The following is an 11,165-nucleotide window of genomic DNA, read 5'->3' as shown; positions in this document are numbered from 1 at the left end:
AGACTTTCCTGCTCCTCTGATGCTGCTTGGCCTGCTGTGTTCATCCAGCTCTACACCTTGTTATCTCAGATTCTCCAGCATCAGCAGTTCCTACTATCTCTGAATCAACAATAAAAAGAGATATGTTTTGGGAGAGATCAAACTTGAACTGAGATTAATACTCTACAGAGCAACTTCAAAACATTAAGATTTTTTGTTCTTACCTGCTTTTGCATATTCAGATGCTGCACTGTCATAATCAGGTTTCCATTTTAGAAAGCCTGTTTTCAGACTATAAATAAAACAGAACAGATCAAGTGAATTATATTTAACAAAGCTTCGTGTTGTATTAACACTTTCACAGCAAATAAAGCAGGTTTTCATGAGACAAAAATCAGAATTGCAGTAAAGTACCCAAGGTTTGACACATATGAGAGATCTGGACTTTATTTTTTATTCTGTCAGCGGATGTGGGCGTGGCCTTCGCTAACTAGACCAGCATTTATCGCCCATTCCTAGTTCCCCTCAAGAAGGTATTGAGCTCAGTCAAATGCAGCCTTGACATCCCACTATCCCACAGAATTCAAAAACAACCACCTAACTGCAGTAATCCCATTTCCAGCACTTAGCCCATAGCCTCTCCAGTGCTATCAAATCCCTCCAAATCTGGACTCCAGAACTGTACACAATACTCTGTGGCTGAACCAATGTTTTATACAGTTTCAGCATAACCTCCCTACTCTTTAAACCTATGCCTTGGCCAATAAAAGTAAGTATCCCTTTACCCACCTATCCTGATACCTTAAGGGACTGGTGTACATGCAATCAGGTCCCCTCTACTCTTGGTGCTTCCCAAGGTCCAAATGTTCATAACGTATTCCCTTGCCTTGTTTGTCTTGCTCAAATGCATCACCTCACATTTATCTGTATTCAATTCCATTTGCCACTAATCAGTCATTCTGACCAGCCCATTTATATCCTCCTGTAATCTGAGGCTGAGGCCATCTTCCCCACTATTCACCAGCCCACCAAATTCTGCAAACTTGCTGATTAACCCTCCTACATTCATGTTTAAATCATTTATATAAACTATAAACAGCAAGAGGTCCAACTTGAAGCCAGACCTTTTGGCTCAGACTACCTGTGCGCCACAAGAGCCAAATCCCTAATTATATATGTTCTGAAAAATTAATAGCCCTCTTAACCCTAAATAAAGACACTAAACAAATTTGGGACATTTCCTGAAGATGTGTTCTTTCTAGGATAATGGATATCCAAAAAAAACTGGATCAGAAGATGCCTACACGAAGAACATCAGAAAGATACTACACACTCCGACACACTCATCACACTACCCTACATCAGGAATACATCGGAACTCACCACAAGACTCCTACGACTGCTAGGCATCAGAGTGGCACACAAGCCCACGTCAGCCCTACGACAACTGCTCACCGAAGCTAAAGACCCATCATGGACAGGACCAATGTCATCTACAAGAGCCCCTGCAGGGACTGTGAGAAACACTACATCGGACAAACAGGAAGGAAACTAACAACAAGAGTACATGAACACCAACTGGCTACAAAAAGACATGACCAATACTCACTCATCTCAAACCACATGGACAAGGAGAACTACCATTTCGACTGGGACAACACCAAAATCCTAGGGTTAGAGATAGTAGGAACTGAAGATGCTGGAAAATCTGAGATAACAAGGTGTAGAGCTGGATGAACACAGCAGGCCAAGCAGCATCACAGGAGCAGGAAGGCTGACGTTTCGGGCCTAGACCCTTCATCAGAATACAATTTTAACCCCACCGCGAAGCTCTGATACCAAAATCCTGGGACAAGTTAGGCAGAGACAGGCACAAGAATTCCTAGAAGCCTGGCACTCCACGAAGCATGCTATTAATAAACATATTGAACTCGACCCCACATACATTCCACTACAAAGGAAAACCGGAAGTGAGGCAATCCATCTCAACAGACTCCAGAGATAAAAAAACAGGCAGGAAAACACATGACACTTCATCAGAGGTTGCACTGAGGATGTTACCCAGCATCGTAATGAAATGTCTGCGAAACAAGAAACCAGCTCGGCAAGCCAACCAACCTCAACACCCACAACCCGAGCTACAAATCTACTCCAAAACCTTAGAGATGTGTTCTTTAAACAAAAAAGACTAAAATAAACACTCTCATAGGAGCACAACTTTAACGCACATTGTTTCTCAAAGTTTGGGTGCATTAGCATGTCCTAAACCTAAAGTATAAGAAGATCACAAATCAGCATTTACAAAGATATGGCTCATCATAGTTGTTCAGAGACTAGGAATCCTGCACAAAGGAACTCATCTCTTGACTTCCAGAGCCCGTCCACCATCTCCAACAATATTCCAATTCAAATACAACTCCAACACCATTCAAGAGCTTGACACCATACAGTACTAAGCAACCTACTTCACTGGCATTGCATCCTCACATACTCACTCCCTCCACCACTGACACACAACAGTAGTGAGTACCATCTACAAGGTGCACAGCAGGAATTCACCAAAGTCTGAAACAGCATCTTCTAAATCCACGATCACCATCATCTAGAATTCAAAAGCAACAGATATGTAGGAAGAGATAACACTGTGGAGCTGGAGGAACACAGCAGGCCAGGCAGCATCAGAGGAACAGGAAAGCTGACATAACACAGCAGGCCGGGCAGCATCAGAGGAACAGGAAAGCCTGGCCTGCTGTGTTCCTCCAGCTCCACAATGTGTTATCTCTGACGCCAGCATCGGCAGTTCTCACTATCTCAGATATGTAGGAAGACCACTATCTGTAAGTTCCCCTCCAAGCCACTCACTACCCTGACTTGGAAATACATTGCCATGCATTTGACACTGGATCAGTATTCTGGATTCACCTCTCAATCAACACTGTGGGTGTACCTACACCAAATGAACTGTGGTGGTTCCAGAAGGCAATTCACCACAACTTTCTCAAGAGCAATTAGGGATGGTACAACCACTCATGCCCACATCTCATGAATGATTTTTTTTTTTTTTTTTTTTAAAAAATGGTGCTTGCCTTGAAAGAATTTCTAATAAGTTCCGCATCCATGCCCTTTTCCCTTCAAGAACTGAACCAATTCTAAAGTACACTTAATATTTGCAAAGATGGTCTCAACTTCCATCAGTCCACTATATTTGTAAGAGCAGCTTGAATACAGTTTGTTATATGGCCAACAAGGAATTAATGAATATATTAATATACTAAGCTCTGAAAATTTTAGCCCTGTTGATTACATGGATAAAAATAATGTGTATAGGGGAAAAGGAGATTGGCACTAGGTAATGATGTTCATTTGTTAGAACAGGTGCAGGCAATTTGGGCCGAATGGCTGCCTTCCAGATCATATGACTTCTGTGATTTTTGTGAAAATTGCTAAAAGCCATGAAGCTAACATTCCCTGATGAGTGAATTATTAATTGTCCTTTTTAGACGCATCAATTTCCACACAGATTAAGAATCATGGAATATATACAGCACAGAAGTCTGTCTGTGCCAGCTCTCTGGATGAACAACTCACCTAGCCCCTTCAGATAATTATGCAATTCACTTTTGAAAGGCTTTGTATTATACCTGGGCACAGCATTCCAAATCCTAACCATGTGCAGAATAAAAAGGATTTCCCAATGTCATCCTTGCTTCTTTTGCCAAATCCCCTTAAATCAGTGTCCCTTAGTTCTCGATCTTTCCGTCACCTTTTCCCTTACCTACAGACCCCTCGTGATTTTGCATCAATCAAATCAACTCAATCTCTCCTCCAAAAAGAATAGCCTCAGCTTCTACAATCTATCTAGCTAGAGTTCTTTATCCCAGCAAATAATAAAACCACTTAAAAATAGAGCAGAATACAATTTATTTATATCGTGGAAGTCTTGTTTAAAATTATACAGGATTAATTGAAAAACTGATATCAGTAAGTTCATACCACACAGGATGGACACCACGAGATGTCAAAAGCCTGACAGCATTAGGGATATTTGCAATGCAACCATGCCAGTTCTATATTTTAAATTCATTCATGAGATGTGGGTTCTGCTGGCTAGGCCAGCAATTATTGCCCATCTCTAATTATCCTTGAGAAGGTGATAGACCCAAGAACATTGATGGAACAGCAATATATTCTCAGTAAGGATGGTGAATGACTTAGAGAGAAACTTGTCGGTGGTGGTGTTCCTATGCATCTCGTGCTTTTACCTTTCTAAATGATGGCAGGCGTAGATTTAGAAGGTGCTGCCTAAGGTGCCTTGATTAGTTGTTACAGTGCATCTATTAGATGGTATATATTGCTGACACAGTGCATCAGTGGTAGAGTCAGAGATGAACAGCACGGAAACAGACCCTTCTGTGCAACTTGTCAATGTCAATCAAATAGCCTACATTAATCTCGTGCCATTTGCCAGCATTTGGCCCATATCCCTCTATACCCTTCCTATTCATATATCCATCAGATGCCTTTTAAATGGTGTATTTGTACCAGCCTCCACCACTTTCTCTGGCAGCTCATTTCATACATGCACCACTTTCTGCATGAAAAAGTTGCCCCTTAGATCCCTTTTAAAATGTTTCCTCTCTCACCTTAAACATGTGCCTTCTAGTTTTGGACTCCCACACCCCCAGGGAAAAGACCTTGTCTATTTGCCCTATCCACACCCCTCATGATTTTATAAACCTCTATAAGCCTCTAATGCTCCAGGGAAAATAGCCTCAGCCTATTCAGCCTTTCCCTATAGCTCAAAACCTCAAACCCTAGCAGCATCCTTGTAAATCTTTTCTGAATCCATTCACAACATCTTTCCTATAGCAGGAACACCAGAATTGCACGCAATATTTCAAAAGTGGCCTAACCAATGTCCCATACATGACCTCCCAATTCCTGTACTCAATGCACTGACCAATAAAGGCAAGCACATCAAACACCTTTTTTACCACCCTGTCAACCTACGACTCCATGTTAAAGGAACGATGATTCTGCACTCCAAGGTCTCTTTATTCAGCAACACTCCTTAGGACCTTACCATTAAGTGTACGAGTCCTGCCCCAATTTGCCATATCAAAATGCAGCACCTCACACTTACCTAAACTAAACTCCATCTACCACTCCTTGGCCCATTGGCCCATCTGATCAAGATCCCATTGTACTTTGAGGTAACCCTCTTCGTTATCCACTACACTCCAATTGTGGTGTCAACTGCAAACTTACTACCCATACCTCCTCTGCTCTATCCAAATCATTTAGATAAATGACAAAAAGCAGTGGATCCAGCACCGATCCTTGTGGCACACCACTGGTCTCAGGCCTCCAGTCTGAAAAGCAACTCTCCACCTACCACCCTCTGTCTTCTACCTTTGAGCCACTTCTGTAGCTAAGCGGCTAGATCTCCCTGTATTCCATGTGATCTAACCTTGCTAACCAATCCACCATGAGGAACCTTGTCAAACACCTTATTGAAGTCCATACAGATACATATAAAGTGAAACATTTGTGAGTACAGTGCCAGCAAAGCAGGCTACTGTGTGAAGCTTCTTGACCATTGTTAATTCTGCGCATCCAGGCCAGTCTATCATACTTGGGCCTTATTGATAGCGGACAGGTTTTGGGGAGTCACGAGGTGAATTACTCACTGCAGGACTCCTAGCCTGCTGTTGTAGGCACGCAGTACTTATATGGCTTGAAAAACAAACAAACACTAAATATGCTGGAAGTTTGAAACAAACAGAGTGTCGGAGACAAATTAGCAGGTCTGACAGCAACTCTGCTTCATGATATCCGAGTACTTAATTAACTGCCATTTCTCTTCCAGGCATGCCCATCTGGAAAAAGTTCTGCTCTACTCTTCAATGGGATTATCATTTTAATTTTTCTGAAAAACTGAGAAGTCACACCAAACGCAAATCAAAAACTTGCTGCTCCCTCCACACAAGCTACCAGGCCTGTTGAGTTTCTCTAGCATTCTCGTTGTTTGTACGGATAGTCCAGTGCAGTTTTTGGTCAATCATATCCACCCCGCCCCCAAAACATGTTGGTATGGAGGATTCAGCCATGGTAACGCCAGCGAGTGTCATGGGACAATACGTCCAAGAGGCAACTGCAAGGTATAGCGATTTGGACAGGTATTTATTTTCTGGGAAAAAACCCAGCGAATTTGGCTTCATTTGCACTGATCTTATTGAAGGGAAAAACCAGGAAACGTACACTTCACAAAGGACCCTGGGAATCATAGTGCGCCAACGGAAGTTAACAGTGACAGCCAAAGGTTAAGGAACTACAACTCCCAGAATGCCTCTGTCGGAGTCAGGCGGGCCGACGGTCGCGAGCAGTTTCAGTTAAAACGAAGCGTTAGAAACTATGTGGATTAGCTCTGCCAACGCACCTAAAACAAAAGCGACTGCCTCAAAAAAATGGGAAGGAAAAAAAAACAATTCAACTTCAGCCGTCGGCTTGTTTACCATTTCTCAGCTGCGGCTATATGTTCCAACGCCTCGTTAATTTTCTGAGCCATCCGCCTCTCTCTCACTACAACCTCACACTTTCGTCAAGGACAGCGAAACGGACCACGAATGCTTCACTCCGTACGGTCAGATTTTTTTTGCTCCCTCGGTAAATAGCCGGAGTAAAAACCCAATCCGTCGGCCTGAAGCACAGATTTTCTCTCAAGCGGTGGCCTCTAGTCAGAGCCGCTCAAAGTGCGAGGACGGCCATCGCTGTAACGCGCAGGCGCGTTCACACAGCGTCGTTGCAGTTACGCAGCAGCATCCCCGCAGAATTAGGCCGTTTGGCCCATGAAGTCCGCTGCGCTGCTAGATCATGGTTGATATGTTTCTTAACCCCATTCTGCTGCCTTCTCGCCAGAACCATTGATCTCCTTGCCAGTCCAGCTCTGAAGAAGGGTCATTGGAGCTGAAACCTTAACTCTGATTAATCTTCATGATGCTGCCAGACCAGCTGAGATTTTCCAGCATTTTCTGTTTTTGTTTCTGATTGCCAGCATTCACAGTTCTTTTGGTTTGTTGTTTACACCAATCTATCTCTGTCTTAAATACACTCAATGACTTGGCCTCCACAGCCTTCTGCAGCAATAAGTTTCACAGATTCACCACCCTCTGGCTGAAGAAATTCCTCTTCATCCCAGTTCTAAAGGGTCATACCTTAACTCTGAAGCTGTGCCGTCAGGTCCTAGACACTCCAGCTGGTGGAAATATCTTCTCCATGTCCACGCTATCCAGGCCTTTTAGCATTTTGTATATTGATCTAGTGCAATGTCCTCATCTGTCTGCTAATTACAGGGGTTGGGCTGTGCTGGCTGGTCAGCTGGTTTACAATGCAGAATGACTCCAACAGTGCAGGTTCCCGCAACAGCTGAGGTTAACACCTTTCAGTCTCAACCTTTGCCTGAGGCGTGGTGACCGGAAAGTTAAAGCACCATCTAAATGAAAGAGTGGTCTTCTGGAACTATGGCTACGTTACTTACTATGTCATTTGCGTAGTGCAGTTAGGAAGTATTGGCTGAACATTACATCACAAAAGACAGGTAGTTCACGATTAGTCTAGAGCTTGCATATTGCTTGAGAAAAGGTATTGTCAAAGCTTTTTGTCATGCAGTCTTCAGGACAGATACAAGAATGCCAAATTTCAAAGGGAATAACAATTTATACTGCATAAGAAAAGGATACTGATTGGTCACAATGTTACCTTTTCTAAATTTAAACAAAAGTTTAGAGGATCAATCAATGTTCTATAGTGCATTCTCTCCAATCAGAGTCATGAAGCCAATGAAGCAATGCAATCAAGGTATAATCACATGAAGGGAAAAGGTAGGACAAACAAATCCAGAGAGACAAAACTGATATAAAAGTTAGTAAGAAGATAAAGACTTATGATAGATGACAGGTGAATAATATGATGGAGAACCACACTGAATATAGAAGGTTCAGAGTGAAGGAATTAAGTAAATATATAAAATGGAGGCCAAAAGTCTTTCAATTAAAAAATCTGCAATATGAAACTAGTCTAACTAGTAATTTTTTAAAATGCATTCACAGAATGAGGGCATTACTGACTAGGCCAGCATTAATTGCCTATCCCTAATTTGCCCAGAAGGCAGCCAAGAGTCACCACGTTGCTATGAGTTACATGTAGGCCAGACCAAGTAAAGATGGCAGTTTCCTTCCCTAAAGGAAATTAGTGAACTAGATGGCTTTTTTCCGACAAACAGCAATGGATTCATGGTCATCATTACACTCTTAATTCCAGATTTACATTGAATTAACATTCCACCATCTACCATGGTGGGGTTCAAACCCAGGTCCCCAGAACACTAGCTAGGTCTCTGGATTAACAGTCCAGTGATAATACCATTCGGCCATCACCTCCCCCAGATGGTGACCAGGAAATGATCATTAATTTTTGGAAGAACCCATCTCGTTCACTAATGTTCTTTAGAGAAGGAATCATTTTTACTCAGTCTAGCCTACATGTGACTAGATCCACAGCAATGTGGTTGACTGTCTTCCTTCTGTACAGGCCTAGCATGCTGCTCCATTCAAGGGCAATTAAGAATAGACGACAAATGTTGGCCTAACAAGGTGTAGAGCTGGATGAACACAGCAGGCCAAGCAGCATAAGAGGAGCAGGAAGGCTGACGTTTCGGGCCTAGACCCTTCTTCAGAAAAGTTGGCTTGGCTGGTATTGCCCAAATCCCATGAAATTATACATTTTTGAAAATGGGATTTATACATAGAAGAAGTGTGGTTGAGGTAATAAAAGATAACTATGCATCTCCATTACTAATGACAATAAAGGTGCACATGTCATGGTGAAAGAATAGGTAGTCCTGACACTTGAGGGCTTTAAGGAGGAGACTGATAAGGAGAAGATATTGGAATGGAATTCTGTACTTAAAAGTTGGTAAAGCACCAGGATAGAATGACATACATCCAAGAATACTTAAGGAAGTGAGAGTGGAAATTTCAGAGGCATTGGACATAACTTTCTGATTTTTTTAAACTCAAGGACGGTCACAAAGGTCAATACAGGATTGAGGGTGTTCTAGTTAAATGTGTGCAGTATAAGAAACAATATAAATGAGCCCGTAGCACATATTGAAATTGGTGAGTATGATGTTTTGGGCATCACAGAGATGTGGCTACAAGCGATCCAGTGCAGGGAACTAAATACCCGAGGAGATAGGCATCCTATCGCAAAACCAGGCAGATGGTCAGAGAGGACAGAGTTTATTAAATTGATAGCAAGAAATGATATAGGGTTGGAAGGCATAGAATCTGTGTGGGTAGAGTTGAGCAACTGCAAAGGAAGGAAGATCCTGTTGGGCGTTATGTAGCCGAGCAATAGTCAGGTTGTGGGTCAGAAAATAAATCAAGAGATAGTGTCTTTTTTACATACCTTTTCTATGACAATAGTCATGGGGGACTAGGAAAATTATGTTGGTAGCAGAACTCAAGATAAGGAATCTGCGGGATGTCTACAAGTTTATTTTTTGGAGCAGTTTGTTTTAGAGCCCATGAGGGAACAATCAATTCTGAATTTGGTGATGTGTAATGAGGCAGACTTGATTAGGGAGCTGAAGGTGAAGGATTGCCTGGGAGGTATTGACCACAATATGATAGAATTCACCCTGCAGTTTGAGAGGGAGAAGTTGGAATCAGATGTAACGGAGTTACAATTGGGTAAAGATAACTACAAAGTCATGAAGGAGAAGCTGAGTAGAGTTAATTGGAAGCAGAACCTAGCAGGGAAGATGGTGGAGCAGCAATGGCAAGAGTTTCTGGGGCTAATTCAGGAGGCTCAGCAGAAATTCATCCCAAGGAAGAAGAAACATACTAAGGGTAGGAGGAAGCAACCATAGCTGACAAGGCTAGTCAGAGACAGCATAAAGCAAAAGAAAAGGTGTACAGAGTAGTAAAGATTAGTGGGAATCCAGAGGATCGGGAAGCCTTTAAAAGCCAGCAGAGGACAACTAAAATAGCAATAAAAGGTAAAATATGAGGGTAAGCTAGCTAGTAATGTACAAGACGATTGCAAGTTTATTTGAGATATATAAGTAAAAGAGAGACAAGAGTGATCATTGAACCACTAGAAAATGAGGCTGGAGAAGTAGTAATGGGGACAAAGAAATGGCAGAGGAACTAAATAGGTACTTTGTAGCAGTCTTCACAGTGGAAGACGCAGAAGTATACCAGAACTTCAAGAGAGCCAGGAGTCAGAGATTGGTGAAGTATTCACCCCTAAGGCAAAGTTGCTGGGAAAGCTGAAAGGTCTGAAGGTAGATAAATTGCCTGGACCACATGGACTACACCCCAAGTTTCTGAAAGAGATATCTGAGGAGACTGTGGAGGCATTGGTGGTGATCTTTCAGGAATCATTGGAGTCAGGGAGGGTCCCAGAGGACTGGAAAATGGCTAATGTAACACCCTTCTTTACGAAGGGAGGAATGCAGAAGATAGGAAATTATAGGCTTGTTAGACTGACCTCAGACATTGGTAACATTTTAGAGTGCAATATTACAGATGAGATTGTGGAGTACTTGGAAGTACATGGTAAAATAGGGCTAAGTCAGCAGGGCTTCATCAAGGGGTCATGCCTGGCAAATCTATTAGAAATGTTTGAGGATCTAACAAGCAGGTTAGACAAATGAGAGCGTAGAGAAGTACCATACAGAAACAGAGCCTTCAGTCCAACCCGACCATGCCAATCAGATATCCTAAATGAATCTAGACCCATTTGCGTGTATTTGGCCCATATGTCTCTAAACCCTTCTTAATCATATACCCATCCAGATGCCTTTTAAATGTTGTAATTGTTCCAGTCTCCATCACCACTTCTGGCAGGTCATTCCATCATGCACCACCCTCTGCTGGAAAAAGTTGCCCCTTAAGTCCCTTTTAAATTTTCTCCCTCTCACTTTAAACCTGCTGTCTAGTTTTGGACTCTCCCAACTTGGGGAAAGACCCTATCTATTTACCCTATCCATGCCCTTCATGATCTTATAAACCAATATAAGGTCATCCGTCTGCCTCTGACACTTCAGGGAAAAATAGCCCCAGCCTATTCAGCCTCTCCCTGTGGCTCAAACCCTCTAACTCTGGCAATATCCTTGTAAA

General features: G+C 42.5%; 1 protein-coding gene across 2 annotated transcripts in view; it reads right to left on the bottom strand.

Moving 5' to 3' along the window:
* The window catches only part of napgb (N-ethylmaleimide-sensitive factor attachment protein, gamma b), a 55,371-nt gene extending 47,722 nt beyond the window's left edge, over positions 1-7,649 (bottom strand). The window contains exons 1-2 of one of the 2 annotated variants that reach the window (XM_048595817.1): positions 7,517-7,649; positions 204-271 (exon numbers count right to left, since the gene is read on the bottom strand). In XM_048595817.1, coding sequence (XP_048451774.1) covers positions 204-271; positions 7,517-7,524 — 76 coding nt within the window. In that variant the 5' untranslated portion in view covers positions 7,525-7,649. Of the gene's footprint in view, positions 1-203; positions 272-6,494; positions 6,803-7,516 lie in introns of those variants that run through there. The other variant, XM_048595815.1, reaches the window with a different exon arrangement.
* Positions 7,650-11,165: the final 3,516 nt, after the last annotated feature.

The sequence above is a fragment of the Rhincodon typus genome, chromosome 4, assembly GCF_021869965.1.
Source record: "Rhincodon typus isolate 14 chromosome 4, sRhiTyp1.1, whole genome shotgun sequence".
Lineage (NCBI taxonomy): Eukaryota > Metazoa > Chordata > Chondrichthyes > Orectolobiformes > Rhincodontidae > Rhincodon > Rhincodon typus.
The sequence above is the reverse complement of the archived record's forward strand: the minus strand, read 5'-3'. Positions and strand labels throughout refer to the sequence as shown.